Consider the following 19,104-nt stretch of genomic DNA (forward strand, 5'->3'; position numbering starts at 1 on the left):
TTCAATCCCTGGGTTGGGAAGATCCCTTGGAAAAGGGAAAGGCTATCCACTCCAGTATTCTGGCCTGGAGAATCCCATGGACTGTATAGTCCATGGGGTCACAAAGAGTCGGACATGACTGAGTGTGAAACCACAAATTTAAAACATACAGTCAGTTCAGTCAGTTCAGTTGCTCAGTCGTGTCCGACTCTGCGACCCCATGAATCGCAGCACGCCAGGCCTCCTTGTCCATCACCAACTCCCAGAGTTTACTCAAACCCATGTCCATCGAGTTGGTGATGCCATCCAACCATCTCATCCTCTGTCGTCCTCTTCTCCTCCTGCCCCCAATCCATCCCAGCATCAGGGTCTTTTCTAATGAGTCAACTCTTCGCATGAGGTGGCCAAAGTACTGGAGTTTCAGCTTCAGCATCAGTCCTTCCAATGAACACCCAGGACTGATCTGCTTTAGGATGGACTGGTTGGATCTCCTTGCTGTCCAAGGGACTCTCAAGAGTCGTCTCCAACACCATAGTTCAAAAGCATCAATTCTTTGGCACTCAGCTTTCTTCACAGTCCAACTCTCACATCCATACATGATCACTGGAAAAACCATAGCCTAGACCAGACGGACCTTTGTTGACAAAGTAATGTCTCTGCTTTTTAATATGCTATCTAGGTTGGTCATAGCTTTCCTTCCAAGGAGTAAGTGTATTTTAATTTCATGGCTGCAATCACCATCTGCAGTGATTTTGGAGCCCCCAAAATTAAAATCTGACACTGTTTCCACTGTCTCCCCATCTATTTCCCATGAAGTGATGGGACCAGATGCCATGATCTTAGTTTTCTGAATGTTAAGCTTTAAGCCAACTTTTTCACTCTCCTCTTTCACTTTCTTTTTTTTCCTCTTTCACTTTCATCAAGAGGCTTTTTAGTTCCTCTTCACTTTCTGCCATAAGGGTGGTGTCATCTGCATATCTGAGGTTACTGATATTTCTCCCGGCAATCTTGATTCCAGCTTGTGCTTCTTCCAGCCCAGCGTTTCTCATGATGTACTCTGCATATAAGTTAAATAAGCAGGGTGACAATATGCAGCCTTGACATACTCCTTTTCCTATTTGGAACCAGTCTGTTGTTCCATGTCCAGTTCTAACTGTTGCTTCCATACAACAGAGTCACAAAAATCAGTAAGAAGAGAACACAAGCATAATACAAAAGAAATCATTAAACCACAAAAGGAAAAAAATAATAATAAAGAAGAAATAAGAAAATCAACCAGAAGATAAGGATAAAAATGGCAATAAATATGTATCTATTAATAATCACCTTAACTGCCAATGGACTAAATGCTGCAATCAAAAGACAATGAGTGGCAGACTGGATTAAAAAACAAGAGTCCACAATATGCTACCTACAAGAGGCCCACTTTAGGGTGAACAACACACAGACTGAAAGTGAGCGGATGGATAAAGATATTTCATGCAAACAGAAATGATAATAAGAAAGCATGGGTAGCAGTAATGGACTTGAAAACAAAGGTCATAAAGAAAGATAAAGAAGGACACTATATAATGATGAAAGAATCAACATAAGAAGAGTATATTACATTCAACATATATGCACCCAATATAGGAGCACCTGATTACACAGAACAAATACAGACTAAAGGGAGAAATGGACAGGAATACAACAGTAAGAGATTTTAATAACCTACTCCTATCAATGGACAGGTCTTCTAGACAGAAAATCAATAAGGCAACAGAAATCCTAAATGATACACTAGAACATTTAGACTCAATTGATACTTTCAGGACATTATATATATTAAAAAAAACCAATATACATTCAAGTGCACATGGAACATTTTCTGTGGTTGACCACATACTGGGCACAAAAAAAGGCTCAACAAATTTAAGAGTACAGAAATTTCTGAAGCAGCTTTTCTGACCACAACAGCATGAAACTGAAATTAACCACAGAAATAGAAATGACAAAACAAACAAACAACTCGATTACCTGGAGCCTAAAGAACTTGCCTCAAAAACAAAAACAAAAACAACCCAGTGGGTCAATGATGAAAGCAAAGAAGAAATTAAAAAATACCTTGAGAAAAATTACAATGAGAAGATAACCATATACAAATCTATAGGATGCAGTAAAAGCAGTTCTTAGAGGGCAGTTCATAGTGATATAGGCCTTCCTCAAGAAACAAGAAAAATCTTAAATAAAAAATCTAACACCTAAAAAATTAGAAAAGGGAGAAAAAACAAAACACAAAGTCAGAAGAAGGAAGAAAATAATAACAATCAGAGAGGAAATAAAGTAGGGATTAAAAATAATAGAAAGAAATCAATAAAAACAAGGGCTGTTTCTTTGAAAGAATAAATAAGATTGACAAACCTCTAGCCAGTCTCACCAAGAAGAAAAGAGAGAGGAATCACATAAACAAAATGAGATATGAAAGAGGAGAAATCACAACTGATATTGCAAAAATAGAAAAAAACTATAAGAAAACACTATGAACAATTATATACTGACAAACTGAACAACCTGAAAGAAATGGGCAAATTTCTACAAACATAACAGGTCACCAGAATTGAATCAAGAAGAAACAACATACTTTGAAAAGACCAATCACTTGAAGTGAAACAGAATGTGCAATTAAAAAAAACACAAAACCTCCCTACAAACAAAAGCTCAGGACCTAATAGCTCCCCAGGCAAATTCTATCAAACATACAAAAAAGAACTCATACTGATCCCTCTCAAAATCTTCCAAAAGACTGTAAAGGAAGGAGCACTCCCAAGAATATTCTATGAAGCCACTATTACCCTGATACCAAAACCAGATAAAGATACTATAAAAAAAGAAAATCACAGGCCACTATCTTTGATGAATATAGATGCAAAAAGTCCTAATAAAATACTAGCAGCCTGAATCTAACAACACATAGAAAAGATCATAAACTATGACCAAGTTGGATTTATCCCAGGATCACAGGGATGGCTCAACATGCATAAATCAATGAATGAATGTGATTAACCACATTTGACACAGAAAAGACAAAACTACATGATCTTCTCAATAGATGTAGGAAAAGCATTTAACAAAATTCAACATTCATGATACAAACTCTTAAGAAACTGGGTACAGAGGGAACATACTACAATGTAATAAAAGCTACAAACCTACAGCCAACATAATACTCAGCGGTGAAAAATGGAAAGCCTTCTTGGTAAAATGTAAATCAAGACAAGGATGCCCACTCTCACCTCTTCTATTCAACACAGTACTGGAAGTACTAGCCACGGCAAACAGACAAAAAAAAGAAATAGAAGGTATCCAGACTGGAACTGAAGAGGAAAAATTGCCATTTGAAAATGTAACATGATACATAGAAAACCATAACAACCCACACAAAAACTATTAGAACTGTTAAATTCATGAACTAGCCAGGATACAAGATTAACACACAGAAATTGGTTGCATTTTTTTTACACTAACAAGGAACTCTCAGAAAGTGAAAGAATAAAAATAATCCCTTTTAAAATCACATAAAAAATACTTAGAAATAAACCTCACCAAGGAGGTAAAAGACTTATGTGCTGAGAACTATAAAACATTAGTAAAGGAAATTGAAGATGATTTAAAGAAATGGAAGACATCCCATGCTCTCGAGTTGGAAGAATTAACATTGTTAAAATGTCCATACTACTCAAAGCAATCTACAGATTTAATGTGATCCCTATCAAATTACCTATAACATTTTTCACAAAATTAGAACAAATAATCCATATGAAACCACAAAATTGCCAAAGTAATCCTGAGGAAAACAAGCAAAGCTATAGGCATGACCCTCCCAAACTTCAGACAATCCTATAAAACTATAGTAATTAAAACAGTGTGATACTGGCACAAAAACAGACATGTGGATCAATGTAAAAAAACTAAGAAATAAATCCACACAACTATGGCCAATTGGTCTTTGACAAAGGAGGCAAGAATGCAACAATGGAGGAAAGAATTTATTCAGCAAGTGGTGTTGGAAAAGTTGGACAGCCGCATGTAATTTAACAAAGTTAAGAACATACCCTTACTCCATACACAAAAAATAAATTCAAAATGGTTTAGAGACTTAAATGTAAAGCATGACATCAGAAAACTCTTGGAAGAGAACATAGGCAAAACATTCCCTGACATAAATTATACAGTTTTTTTTTTTAAGATATTTTCTTATGTCAAAGCAAATTAGAAATAGAAGCAAAAATAAATACGTAGCACCCAATCAAGCTTATAAGCTTTTGTACAACAAGGGAAACCATAAACAAAATGAAGACAACCTATGGTGTGGAAGAAAATATTGGGTTGGCCAAATATGAAAAGACCAGAACAAAGTTTTTGAACAACCCAACATTTGCAAATGATCCAACTGACAGGGAGATTCCAAAATCTACAAACAGCTCATACAACTCAATAACAATAACAACAAAAACAACCCAATCAAAAAATGGGCAGAAGATCTACATAGACATTTTTCTAAAAAGACACACAGATAGCCAACAGGCACATGAAAAAATGCTCAACACTGCTAACCATTATAAGAATACAAATCAAAACTACAAGGAGGTACTGCCTCACACCAGTCAGCATGTTGCTGTTTTTCAGTCACTAGCAGTGTCCATCTCTTTGTAACCCCATGGACTGCAGCATGCCAGGCTCCTCTGCCAGAACTTGCTCAAATTCATGTCCATTGAGTGGGTGATAGTATCTAACCATCTTACCCTCTGCCGACCCCTTCTCCTTTTGCCTTCAGTCTTTCCCGACGTCACGGTCTTTTCCAATGAGTCAATTCTTCACATCAGGGAGCCAAAGAAATGGAGCTTCAGATTCAGCATCAGTCCTTCCAATGAATATTCAGGATTGATTTCTTTTAGGATTGACTGGATTGAGCTCTTTGTAGTCCAAGGGACTCGCACAAGTCTTCTCCAGCACCAGAATTCAAAAACATCAATTCTTTGGTGCTCAACCTTCTTTATAGTCCAACTCTCAAATCTGTACATGACTACATGTACATGACTACCAGTCAGAACAGCCATCATTAAAAAGTATACACATAACAAATGCTGGAGAGGGTGTGGAGAAAAGGGAATCCTCCTACACTGTTGTTGGGAATGTAAATTGGTGCAGCTACTGTGGTCAAGAGTATATGAAGGTTCCTCAAAAAACAAAAAATAAAGCTGCTATATGATCTTGCAATCCTACTCCTGGGCATATATCCAAAGATAAATATAATTCAAAAAGATACATGCACCCCAATGTTGACCACAACACTATTTACAATAGCCAAGACATGGAAACAATCTAATGTCCACTGACAGATGAATGGATAAAGAGGAAGTGGCACATATGTATTAATACAATAGACTGCTACTCAGCCATAAAAAAGAATGAAATAATGCCATTTGCAGCAACATGAATGGACCTAGAGATCATCACACAAAGTGAAGGAAGTCAGAAAGAGAAAAACAAATACCATATGATATCACTTAAACCTTGGGTCTAAAATATGACACAAATGGACTTTTACCTAATGAAACAGAAACAGACTCACAGATATAAAGAACATACTTGTGCTTGCCAAGGCAGGGGAAGTGGGGAAGAGACAGATTGGGACTTTTGAAGTATCAGATGCAGATGAAACTTATGTATAAAGTAGATAATCAAGAAGGTCCTAATCTATAGCCCAGGCAACTATATTCAATATCCTGTGATAAAACATAATGGAAAAGAATATGAAAAAAGAATGTATATATGTAAATATAAAACTGAGTCACTGTGCTGTACAGTAGAAATTACAATATTATCAATAACCTATACTTCAATAAAGTAAATTAAGAACAGCAACAAACCAAATATTTGTTTTTTCATGATAGAAGTTGCCATCTAACTCCAGTTGAGTGAAAGGATAGCAAATAGAAGTCTGCTGGTGGGTTTGTAGGTAAAGCTTTTAATTTTGTTTAAGCCACCATTATTTGGGTTTTCTGTTACTTGCAAAGGAATGCATTCCTAGGTAATACATGTTGTAACACAGTATATTTCACCTTACAAAGAAAGAGAAACAACCAAAAACATCTCTGATCAAAAGAAAGAAAAAGAAAAGGAAGGAAAAAAAACCAAGCAAATACTTCTGTTCTTATTAATAGTAGTGAAAGAAAATAATTCAGATTGCAAATAACTGGAAAATAGAATGGCTCAGAGACTTCTACAACTGAAGGCTTACTTATACTTAGCTTTTTAGTTTTAATAACATGAAGAGTGTAAAAAATTTTCTTGCTTAAAAGAGCAAAACAAATTTCAAAGCACTCTTACTAAAAAGATTAAAAATAAAGTTGTTAATAATTTTAAAATTAATATAATTTTGAGCCTTATAGCCACCTGCTTAGGTAGGTAACACTATCATTCAAACTTTATAATTTCCATTTTATTGTTGAGAAAATAGATTTAGAAAAATGAAATTATTTTCTCAGAGTATACAAGTATTTATTGAGCTCTCACCATATTAGGCACTATGGGATATAACACTGAAAAAAATAGTTAATAATTCTTGACTTCATGGAGAGTATATTTTAGTGGTAAAGTCAGAACCCAAATCCAGGACATTTGACCCCAAGTGTAACGCTTTCCGTTGTTAGTTTTGTTTTAACCCTATTTATTTGTTTGAATGTCACATTTAGGCATCTACCATACTTTTAAGTGTAAAATTAAAAGTAAAAAAGATATAGTTGCCTCAAGGGGCTTACAATATATGGAAAGCATTTATAATCTAGTGGGAAAAGAACATGATGTACATGGTATAGTGGGCTGAATGATGGCCTCCCAAAGTTAGGTCTATGTCCTAACCCGTGGAACCTCTGAATATAACCCTGTTTGGAAATAGAGTCTTTGGGGTTGTAATTAAGTGAAGAATATCAAGATGAGATCATCCTGGATTATCCAAGCAGGCCCTAAATCTGATGACACGTATCCTTATAAGAGAGACATTAAGCAGAGGCACAGAGAAAACCGTGTAAAGAAGAAGCTGGAGACAGAAATTATGCGGTCACAAAGCAAGTAATACCTAGAGCTACCAGAACTTAGACAAAGCAAGAACAAATTCTCCACTGAGAGATTCAAGGCAATCCCTACCAAAATGCCGGGCTTCCCAGTGGGTAAACAATCCACCTTCAATGCAGGAGACACAGGACATGGGTTCGATCCTTGGAGGAGGGCATGGCAACCCACTCCAGCACTCATGCCTGGAGACTCCCATGGACAGAGGAGCCTGGTGGGCTACAGTCCATACGGTTGCAGAGTCAGACATGACTAAAGCGACTGAGCACACACACCAAAATACCAAGGATGTTTTTCATGGAATAAGAACAAATAATCCTAACATTTATGTGAAGCCACAAAAGACCTTGAAATAGCCAAAGAGATCTTAAGGAAGAACAAAGCTAGAGATATCAAGCTCCCAGATTTCAAATTACAGTAATCAAAACAACATATTACTAGAACAAAAAGAGACACATAAATCAATGGAACAGAACAGACAGCCCAGAAGTAAACGCATGCTTATATGGTCAGTTAGTCTATAACAAAGAAGGCAAGAACATACAACGAGGAAAAGACAGTGGTGGTGCTTTAGTCGCTAAGCTGTTTCCAATTCTTGTGACTCCATGAAGTGTAGCCCACCAGGCTCATCTCTCCATGGGATTTCCCAGGCAAGAATACTGGAGTGGGTGGCCATTTCCTTCTCCAGGAAAAGAGATAGCCTCTTCAACAAAATGGTGCTAGGAAAACTAGGCAGCTACATTTTTGCAGAAGAATGAAATTGGACCACCTTCTTATACTATTTACAAAAATCATTTCTGAAACCATAAAACTCCTAGAAGAAAACATAAATGATATGTCTTTGACATCAATCTCAGCAATATTTTTTTTGGCTATGCCTTCTCAGGCAAGGGCAATAAAAGCAAAGATAAACAAATGAAACTACAAAGTAAAAACATTTTGCACAGTAAAGGAAATCATCAATAAAACAAAAAGGCACCCTATTGAATGGGAGGAGATATCTGCAAATGATATATTTCATAAATAGTTAATATCCAAATTACATTAAGAACTCATACACCTCAATATTAAAAAAAAAAAAAAACCTGATCAAAAAATCCACAGAAGATTGGAAAAGATATTTCTTCAATGAAGAGTTAAAATGGCAACAGACATATGAAAAGATGCTGAACATCACTACTCATCAGAGAAATGCAAAGCAATACCACAATAAGACACTTCACACCTATTAAAACAGTTATTATCAAAAAGACAACAAATGGGACTTCCCTGGTGGTCCAATGGTTAAGAGTCTGCCTTTCAATACAAGGGAAGTGGGTATGATCCCTGGTTGGGGAACTAAGATCCCACACACTGCAGGGAAACTAGGCCTGTGTGCCACAACTAATGACCCTGCGTGCTCTGGAGCCTGCACACCATGACTAGAGAAAAGTCTGAGCATGCCACAACTAAGACCTGACACAGCCACATAGATAACAAATAAGTTCTGGCAAGGATGTAGAAAAAAGGGATCCCTTGTGCACTGTTCATGGGAATGTACATTGGTACAGCAACCAGGGAAAACAGCATGGAGATTCCTCAACATGTGGAAAAAAAAGAACCACCATATCATCCAGCAATTTCATTCTAGGTAATTACCTGAAGAAAATAAAAACATTAATGTGAAAAGTTCTGTGCAACCCTCTGCTCACTGCAGCATTATTCACAGTTTCCAAGATAAGGAAGCAATGTAAGTGTCCACTGATACGCAAACAGATAAAGAATATGTGGTCTGTGTGTACGTGCGTGTGTGTGTGCATGAGTGTACTTCGTAGCTCAGTTGTGTCTGACTCTTTGCTACCCTCTGGACTGTAGCCCACCAGGCTATTCTGTCCAGGGGATTTCTTTTCATGCAAGAAATACTGGAGTGGGTTGCCATTTCCTTCTCCAGGGGATCTTCCTGACCCACGGATCAAACCCACATCTACTGTATCTCCTGCACTGCAGGTAGATTCTTTACCCAATGAGCCATTGGATAAGTCTCATATATGTGTGTGTGTGTATACACAATGGAATATTATTCAGCCATAAAAAAGAATGACATCATGCCATTTGTCACAACATGGATGGACATACAGGGTATTATGCTAAGTGTAACAAGACAAAGACAATCTCTTTGATCTCACTTATACGTGGAATATAATAAACAAAACAAAACAAAACAAGACAACTTATAAATACAAAGAACACACTGGTGGTTGCCCAAGGGGAGGGGGAAATAAGTGAAGCAAATGAAGAGGTTCAAACTTCCAGTTATAAAATAAATAAGTCACAGGGATGTAATACAGTGGTCCCCAATCTTTTTGGCACCATGGACGATTGTTTTCCACAGATCAGGAGTGTGGGGGATAGTTTCAGGATGATTCAAGCATATTACATTTATTGTGCACTTTATTCCTAATTTAATGCTGCCACTGATCTGATAGAAGGTATTAGTTCATGGCCCAGAGGCTGGGATCCCTGATGTAATATACAGCTTAAGGAACATATTCAATTACGCTGTAATAATTTTGCATGGTGAAAGATGGCTACTAGACTTATCATGGTGATTTATTTCATCATGTTTTAAAAGTCAATCACTGTTTTCTACACCTGAAACTAACAAAATACTGTATGTCAATTCTACTTCAATTTAAAAAAGAATAAAAAGAAAAGGGGGGAGAAAAGATTCTTCCCCAGGGGCTTCAAAAGGAGCACATTCCTACCAATACCTTGAATTGAGACTTCTGGCCTCAACAACTGTGAGAGAATAAATGTCTGTTGTTTTAAGCCATCAAGTTTGTGGTAATTTGTTACCACAAATACATATGGAATGAAACTAATACATATGATATAAAAAATTACTACCTTTGTGATTTTAACAGCTTTCCTCATCTGCTGCTGCTCCCAAATATCTTGATTTTTCTCATCTTGACTATCATCACTTGTTTCTTCATTTCTAGTTTCTAGGGAAAAAATGTTGATGTATAAATATTCCATATTTTTCCATTCTAATTAAAGTGAAGTGAAAAGTTGCACAGTTGTGTCCGACTCTTTGTGATCCCGTAGACTGTAACCTGCCAGGCTCCTTTGTCCATGGAATTCTCCAAGCCAGAATACTGGAGTGGGTTCCTTTCTCCAGGGGATCTTCCACCCCAGGGATCGAACCCAAGTCCACTGCATTGCAGGCGGATTCCTTACTGTTTGAGCCATTCCAATAGCAGCAGCAATCAGCAATTCAGGAGCTTATAAATGGCTTAGCAGCACTTTTTGTGTGTTAACTTTTCCTTCCCAATACCTAATTCTGGGAGGAAGGCACTATTAGTATCCTCTTTACAAAGAAATTTAGATAGCGAGGTTATATAACATAACCCTGTATCAAAGGACTGTGTTGAAACCAGGCCTTGATTTGAGCAATTTGACTTCAAAATCTGTACTTATCACCACACTGTCTCACTGAAAACATGGCAGTCTCACTTATGAAAAAGCTTGGGAAAAAATGAAACACTTGGTTTCATCAGAGATTCTCAATTATGCCTGAGAATCTATATATGTATCAAAAATAATTTCTGGGTTAATAGGAACCAAAATACCATTCAGAAATGGTATTATCTGAAGTGACAAAAATTTGGTAGAATATTCCTCTTAATAAATGAGAAATGTGAAAATATTCTTTGAGACATTATTATTGGTTGAGGAAAACTTTTTACTAGAGCAGGGAAGATTTTAATATATGACACCTGAAATCCCTGTCGATGCTTCCATGTTAAAAAATCTTATAAAGGTGACAATGGAAGTCTTCAATATCAAAAATATTTTATCAAAAACTCTAAAAAATTTTTTAACCTGTCAAGAATGATCAAGTGGAGGTCAGATAACAGTAAACATTATTGCACCCTTGATAACGGTTTGATACAGACATGTAAAATATTTTAGAAGTCACGATGTCAGTGATATTGGTATAAAAAAAACAAAACTTAAAACATTTTAGAATAGCAGATACTACATTATGTTTTTATGGATATACTTACCATAATATATTCTACTGAAAAATGCCTTAATATTCATATACTACAAATAAATTAAATACATACTTGTTTCTTCAGCCATTCTTTGTCTAAGTGTTTGAGGCTTTGGGGTAAATGGCATTACATCTTTAAAATCATCAGGCTCACTTTCAGAATCTTCACTGTTTTTCTTCATACCAGAGTTGGTGAAGGCATGTTTTACATCCAAAGAAATATAGTCCTCTTGGGCCCTGGCCAATTTGCATTTTCCATAGGTTGCTTGAATAAAAGCTGCATCAGGGATATCTACTGAAAGAAACAAAGAGGAAGACGTTGAAAACAAAATACCAAAAGAAAGAAATATTCCTCATAATTAAAGGAAAAAAGCACCATTTTTCCATTTTTTTCATTATTTTGATATAATTGATTCAAAATCTGCATCAATAATGGAAGATATTTTGATAGAGGTTAAATATAACATAAAGAAATGAAGCAAACCTAGAAGCATCAGAAAATAAACTGAAACTACTCCAGTTAATCTTTTATCTTTCTCATTCATCAGATGTTGTTGCTGACTTTTTGTTGAGGGCTAGCTACTTCTCCTTTCCAGAAGCTCTGTGATTACCCGGGTATGGATGTGGAGAGGACTGAGTATGGAGTTACTCGTGGAGCGTGGAGAGCAGAATGACAGTGGGAGAGCAGTCTGACATAAAGTATGAGGGACAGCCTACTGTGACCTGCCCCTAGACACTGGGCATTCAGGCACACAGGGAGTGAGAAACAGACTAAAAGCCAGCACACATTCAGATCAGGCTCAAGGGCCTGCGGTAATTCTCACATAAACAAATATAAGTTAAAAAGTATAAAAGAAATAATCAGGTTAAAATATTTAAAGGACAACATCTTTTCATAGAGCCTTGTTTTTTATTTTATTCAGTACAAACTTCATTGATATCTACTCTTTCAACTCAAAATAAGTTTCTTCATGCATGATCTAAGTTGAAATTTATCTTTATACTCAGGAAACAAACAGTTTCTTAGGTAAACAAAATGGAAAGGGAAATAATCATTTCTAGCACTTCAAAAATATTAACAGGAATACCAAGTCACTGAGTAAAATTTTCTAACTTCTCTCATAAATTAGTCCAAATTCTTTGAGAAATAAAAGGATGTCATATAATTGGAGATATAGAAATACTCTATTTTTTAATAAATTATTTTAATTGGAGGATAATTACTTTACAATATTGTGGTGGTTTTTGCCATGTATCAACATGAATCAACAACCATGGGTATACATGTGTCCCCCCATCCGGAACCCCCCTCCCACATCTCTCCCTACCCTATCCCTCTGGGTTGTCCCAGATACTGGCTTTGGGTACTCTGTTTCATGCACTGAACTTGCACTGGTCATCTATTTCACATGGGATAATATACATGTTTCAATACCATTCTCTCAAATCATCCCACCCTCGCCTTCTCCCACATAGTCCAAAAGTCTGTTCTTTACATCTGTGTCTTTTTTGCTGCCTTGAATGTAGGATTATTAATACTGTCACTTCAAATCCCATATATATGTATTAATATACAGGATTTGTGTTTCTCCTTCTGAATTACTTCATTTTGTATAACAGGCTCTGGTTTCATACACCTCATTAGAACTGACTCAAATGTGTTCATTTTTATAGCTGAGAAATATTTCATTGTGTATATGTACCACAACTTCCTTATCCATTCATCTGCCAATGGACATCTAGGTTGCTTCCATGTCCTAGTTATTGTAAACAGTGCTGCAATGAACACTGGGGTACAATGGGTCTCTTTCAATTCTGGTTTCCTCAGTGTGTATGCCAAGCAATGGGACTGCTAGGTTGTATGGGAGTTCTATTTCCGGTTTTTAAGGAATCTTCACACTGTTCTCCATAGTGGCTCTATGAGTTTGCATTCCCACCAACAGTGTAAGAGAGTTTCCTTTTCTCCACACCCTCTCCAGCATTTACTGTTTGTAGACTTTTTGATGACAGCCATCCTGACTGGCTTGAGATGACACCTCATTGTGGTTTTGATTTGCATTTCTCTAATAATGAGTGATGTTGAACATCTTTTCATATGTTCACCAGCCATCTGTAGAGTCCTTGAACTACAAGGAGATCAAACGAGTCAATCCTAAAGGAAATCAGCGAATACACATTGGAAGGACTGATGCTGAAGCTCCAATACTTTGGCCACCTGATGCAAAGAAGTGACTCATTGAAAAAGACCCTGAGGCTGGGAAAGATTGAAGGCAGAAGGAGAAGGGGATGACAGAAGATGAGGTGGTTGGATGGCATCACCAACTCGATGGACTTGAGTCTGAGCAAGTTCTAGGAGTTGGTGATGGACAGGGAAGCTTGGCGTGCTGCAGTCCTTGGGGTCGCAAAGAGTTGGACATGACTGAGCAACTGAACTGAACTGATATCTTCCTTAGAGAAATGTCTGTTTAGTTCTTTTGCTCACTTTTTTGATTGGGTTGCTTGTTTTTCTGGTACTGAGCTTCATGAGCTGCTTGTGTATTTTGGAGATTAATTCTTTGTCAGTTGTTTCATTTGCTATTATTTTCTCCCATTCTGAAGGCTGTCTTTTCACCTTGCTTATAGTTTCCTTCACTGTGCACAAAAAAGCACAAAATGTGCTTTTAAGTTTAATTAGGTCTCATTTATTTTTGTTTTTATTTCCATTACTCTGGGAGGTGGGTCATAGAGGATCTTGCTGTGATTTATGTCAGAGAGTGTTCTGCCTATGTTTTCCTCTAAGAGTTTTATAGTTTCTGGTCTTACATTTAGACCTTTAATCCATTTTAAGTTTATTTTTGTGTATGGTGTTAGAAGGTGTTCTAGTTTCATTCTTTTACAGGCAATTGACCAGTTTTCCCAGCACCACTTGTTAATAAAGAGCTTGTCTTTTCTTCATTGTATATTTTTGTCTCCTTTGTCAAAGATAAGGTGTCCATAAGTGCATGGATTTATCTCTGGGCTTTCTATTTTGTTCCATTGATCTGTATTTTTGTCTTTGTGCCAATACCATACTGTCTTGATGACTGTAGCTTTGTGGTATAGTCTGAAGTCAGGGAGGGTGCTTGGTCCAGTTCCATTCTTCTTTCTCAAGATTGCTTTGGCTATTTGAGGTTTTTTGTGTTTTCATACAAATTGTGAAATTATTTGTTCTAGTTCTGTGAAAAATACCATTGCTAGTTTGATGGGGATTGCATTGAATCTATAGATTGCTTTGGGTAGTATACTCATTTTCACTATATTGATTCCTCCAATCCATGAACATGGTATGTTTTTCCATCTGTTTGTGTAATCTTTGATTTCTTTCATCAGTGTTTTATAGTTTTCTATATATAGGTCTTTTGTTTCTGTAGGTAAATTTATTCCTAAGTATTTTAGTCTTTACAATGAAATGGTGAATGGGATTGTTTCTTCAATTTCTCTTCCTGATTTTTCATTGTTGGTGTATCAGAATGCAAGGGATTTCTGCATATTAATTTTATATCCCTGCAACTTTACTATATTCATTGATTAGTTCTAGTAATTTTCTGGTGGCATCTTTAGGGTTTTCTATGTAGAGGATCATGTCATCTGCAAACAGTGAGAGTTTCACTTCTTTTCCAATCTGGATTCCTTTTCTTTTTCTTCTCTGATTGCTGTGACTAGGCCTTCCAAAACTATGTCAAATAGTAGTGGTGAGAGTGGCACCATTGTCTTCTTCCTGATGTAAGAGGAAATACTTCCAATTTTTTGCCATTGAGGATAATGTTTGCTGTGGGTTTGTTGTATATGGCTTTTATTACATTGAGGTATGTTCCTTCTATACCTTCCTTCTGGAGAGTTTTCATCATAAATGGATACTGCATTTTGTCAAAGGCTTTTTCTCCATCTATTGACATAATCATATGGTTTTTATCTTTCAATTTGTTAATATGGTGTAACACATTGATTGATTTGTGAATACTGAAGAATCCTTTCATCCCTGGAATAAAACCCACTTGGTCATGATGAAAAACACTCTAATTTTTTAAACAGAATAGGAGAAACAGTTCTTAGAAATTACAGAATATACTTGACACCACAACTAAGAAAATCATGAAGTGGTTGTTTAATTATGAAGCAGTAAGTGGTGAACACTAGAAACCAACATGCTCATTAAAAACAAGGAGAAGCAAATCAAGTGATTTACTTGACTAGAATTTTTTGTAAAATAGTACCAGGAAAATGACACACGTGTCTCTTCAACTTCTCAAAACACTCAGGATAATGTTAGCATTTCCCAACCTTGGCTACACATTAGAACTACCTGGGAAGGTTGACAATCTGATAACTAGGCTCCTATCCAAAACATGGGATCTAAATTCAGTTGATCTGAGGCAAAGGTGAACAGCGGTATGTTTTATAGCTCCCTCAGTTCAGTCGCTCAGTTGTGTCAATTGTGTTCAGTCAGTCAGTTGTGTCTGACTCTTTGCGATCAGACTCTTTGCAACATGAACTACAGCATGCCAGGCTTCCCTGTCCATCACCAACTTCTGGAGCTTGCTCAAACTCATGTTCATCAAGTTGGTGATGCCATCCAAACATCTCATCCTGTTATCCCTTCTCCTTCTGCCTTCAAACTTTCCCAATCTTTATAGCTCCCTAGGGGAATTTAACGGAGAAGGCAATGGCACCCCACTCCAGTACTCTTGCCTGGAAAATCCCATGGATGGAGGAGCCTGGTAGGCTGCAGTCCATGGGGTTGTGAAGAGTCGGACATGACTGAGCGACTTCACTTTCACTTTTCACTTTTATGCATTGGAGAAGGAAATGGCAACCCACTCCAGTGTTCTTGTGTTCTTGCCTGGAGAATCCCAGGGATGGGGTTGCACAGAGTCGGACACAACTGAAGTGACTTAGCAGTAGCAGCAGTAGCAGGGGAATTTAATGTGCTACCAGGCTTCAGCAATAACTGAACCATGAACTTCCAGATGTTCAAGCTGGTTTTAGAAAAGGCAGAGGAACCAGAGATCAAATTGCCAACACCCGCTGGATCATTGAAAAAGCAAGAGTTCCAGAAAAACATCTATTTCTGCTTTATTTACTATGCCAAAGACTCTGACTGTGTGGATCACAATAAACTGTGGAAAATTCTGAAAGAGATGGGAATACCAGACCACCTGACCTGCCTCTTGAGAAATGTGTATGCAGGTCAAGAAGCAACAGTTAGAACTGGACATGGAACAACAGACTGGTTCCCAATAAGAAAAGGAGTACATCAAGGCCGTATACTGTCACCCTGTTTATTTAACGTATATGCAGAGTACATCATGAGAAACGCTGGGCTGGAAGAAGCACAAGCTGGAATCAAGATTGCCAGGAGAGGTGCACTGGGAAGACCCAGAGGAATCGGGTGGAGAGGGAGGTGGGAGGGGGGATCGGGATGGGGAATACGTGTAAATCTATGGCTGATTCATATCAATGTATGACAAAACCCACTGAAATGTTGTGAAGTAATTAGCCTCCAACTAATAAAAAAAAAAAAAAAAGATTTCCAGGAGAAATTCCAATAACCTCAGATATGCAGATGACACCACCCTTATGGCAGAGAGTGAAGAAGAACTAAAGAGCCTCTTGATGAAAGTGAAAGAGGAGAGTGAAAAAGTTGGCTTAAAGCTCAACATTCAGAAAACAAAGATCATGGCATCTGGTCCCATCACCTCATGGCAAACAGATGGGGAAACAGTGGCTGACTTTATTTTGGGGGGCTCCAAAATCACTGCAGATCGTGATTGCAGCCATGAAATTAAAAGACGCTTACTCCTTGGAAGGAAAGTTATGACCAACCTAGACAGCATATTAAAAAGCAGAGACATTACTTCTTCAACAAAGGTCCGTCTAGTCAAGGCTATGGTTTTTCCAGTAGTCATGTATGGATGTGAGAGTTGGACTATAAAGAAAGCTGAGCACCGAAGAATTGATGCTTTTGAACTATGGTGTTGGAGAAGACTCTTGAGAGTCCCTTGGGCTGCAAGGAGATCCAACCAGTCCATCCTAAAGGAAATCAGTCCTGGGTATTCATTGGAAGGACTGATGCTGAAGCTGAAACTCCAATATTTTGGCCACCTGATGCGAAGAGCTGACTCATTTGAAAAGACCCTGATGTTGGGAAAGATTGAAGACAGGAAGAGAAAGGGACGACACAGGATGAGATGGCTGGATGGCATCACCGACTCAAAGGACATGAATTTGCGTAAACTCCAGGAGTTGGTGATGGACAGGGAGGCCTGACATGCTATGGTGCATGGGGTTGCAAAGAGCTGAGCAACTGAACTGAACTGAACCAGGGTTATGATGATATACTTATGTTCAAACACTCAAGTGCATGAATACAGAAACAAAAATACTTGAACTGGAAGTGATTCACCTATCAGTCTCTCCGCCAGTGGCTCAGATGGTCAACAATCTGCATGTAATGCAAGAGACCAGGGTTTGATCCCTGGGTTAGGAAGATTCCCCTGGAGAAGGAAATTGCAACCTACTCCAGTATTCTTGCCTGGGGAACTCCATGGAAAGAGAAGCCTGGCAGGTTATAGTCCATGGAATTGCAAAGAGGTAAACAAGTTTGAGTGACTAACACCTTCACTTTCACCTATCAGTGACTTAATGGGGTTTAATCAGTAAATCACAAGCAGTGGACTAAACAGTCAGTAAACTAGTGTTACATAAAGCTAATCCTCTCTCAAGCTACAATAAAGAAATAAAAGCTCAAGGAAGACTATTCCATCCTGTCCTGTCTATATCCAACACCTAGTTCAAGGGTTCCCACATAGCAGATGCTGTTCAGACATAAGAGGAATTAATAATGTTAGCATACTGCTTTATAATAATAAAAACAGCATATTCTTACAGATTTATAACTCATAAATAATTTTCACATATATCATCTGACCTAAAAAGTAGTGGTTAGGAGGGTGATCAAGATGGCAGAGTAGGAGCTCATTTCTCCCCACGAACACATCAAATATACATCTACAAGTGGAACAATTCTCACAGAAAACCAACTGGAAACTAGTAAATCTACACAACCAAAGCTGCAAGAAGGATCCCCATGTAACTGGGTAAGACAGGGAAAAAAGGGGGCATTATGACAAGACCCATGTCCTTGGGAGAGACATGTAAGAGAGAAGGTCCACACTGGCAGACTCTTGTCGGGGGAGTACCCCTGCCAGCTGAGAAATCTGTTGGGACAGAGAGAGGGGCTGGAGAAGCCTAGACTTTATTTGCATGCAAGCATGCTGACTTGCTAACAGTAAGGGTGAAAAGGAACTAGTGCTGATGGCTGCTCCCCCACTGTTCTTCCCAAGCCTCAACTTACTTCCCAATCAGAAGCATGCTCCAAGTAGGGCCACAAATACAAATACGCTAAGTGCAAAACCTGGGAGAGAACACCATTTACTTCTGTAGAGACAGTCTTGAGGGTCTGGGCTGTGGTCCTGGCTGAATCACGTAGCCCATTGTCAATGTACACATGGAAGGGGGTGAGTCTGGGGGTGGCACACCAGGTGGTACCACAGAAACGCATGGTGGCTGGATGCTGAGGCTCAGTGGGAAGGCCCTGGGCAGGAGCATGCAATGGTTCATTTCCCAGCAGGAGTGTTCCAGCCCTGCCCACTCCACACCTCAGCATGGAGCTCAAATTAGAGTCGACAGGTCCTAGAAGAGGTCTGCCACAGAGGCAGCCCAGCCCAAAAGCACAACCACCTTGATCCTACAGCGACAGTGCCCCAGCCTCTAGACCCACTCCACAACAGAGCCTACCACTAGGTCTGGAATGAACACAATGGAGAAAGAGATGTGAATTAAACTGTATCTAGCAGATGCCTGCATGGGCAGCACATGGCTTCACTGTGACCACACAGGCCCCACTTGCATCAATAGTCACCTCTTTTGGGGCAGGGAATGCACTCAAGTCTGATCAA

The 19,104-nt window shown here is 38.2% G+C and overlaps 1 protein-coding gene across 10 annotated transcripts in view; it reads right to left on the reverse strand.

The window, feature by feature from the left end:
- GCFC2 (GC-rich sequence DNA-binding factor 2) overlaps nt 1–19,104 on the reverse strand; it is an 84,252-nt gene that overhangs the window by 51,792 nt on the left and 13,356 nt on the right. For 9 of the 10 annotated variants that reach the window (XR_006343527.1, XR_006343525.1, XR_006343528.1 and 6 more), the window contains 2 exons: nt 11,202–11,423; nt 9,976–10,073 (listed from right to left, as the gene is read on the reverse strand). Coding sequence is in view for 4 of the 10 variants with exons in the window: in XM_043917920.1 (XP_043773855.1) it covers nt 9,976–10,073; nt 11,202–11,423 (320 nt within the window). In the remaining 6 variants the exon portion in view is untranslated. The remainder of the gene's footprint in view (nt 1–9,975; nt 10,074–11,201; nt 11,424–19,104) is intronic. The other variant, XR_006343526.1, reaches the window with a different exon arrangement.

This window comes from Cervus elaphus, chromosome 11 (genome assembly GCF_910594005.1).
Source record: "Cervus elaphus chromosome 11, mCerEla1.1, whole genome shotgun sequence".
Classification (NCBI taxonomy): domain Eukaryota; kingdom Metazoa; phylum Chordata; class Mammalia; order Artiodactyla; family Cervidae; genus Cervus; species Cervus elaphus.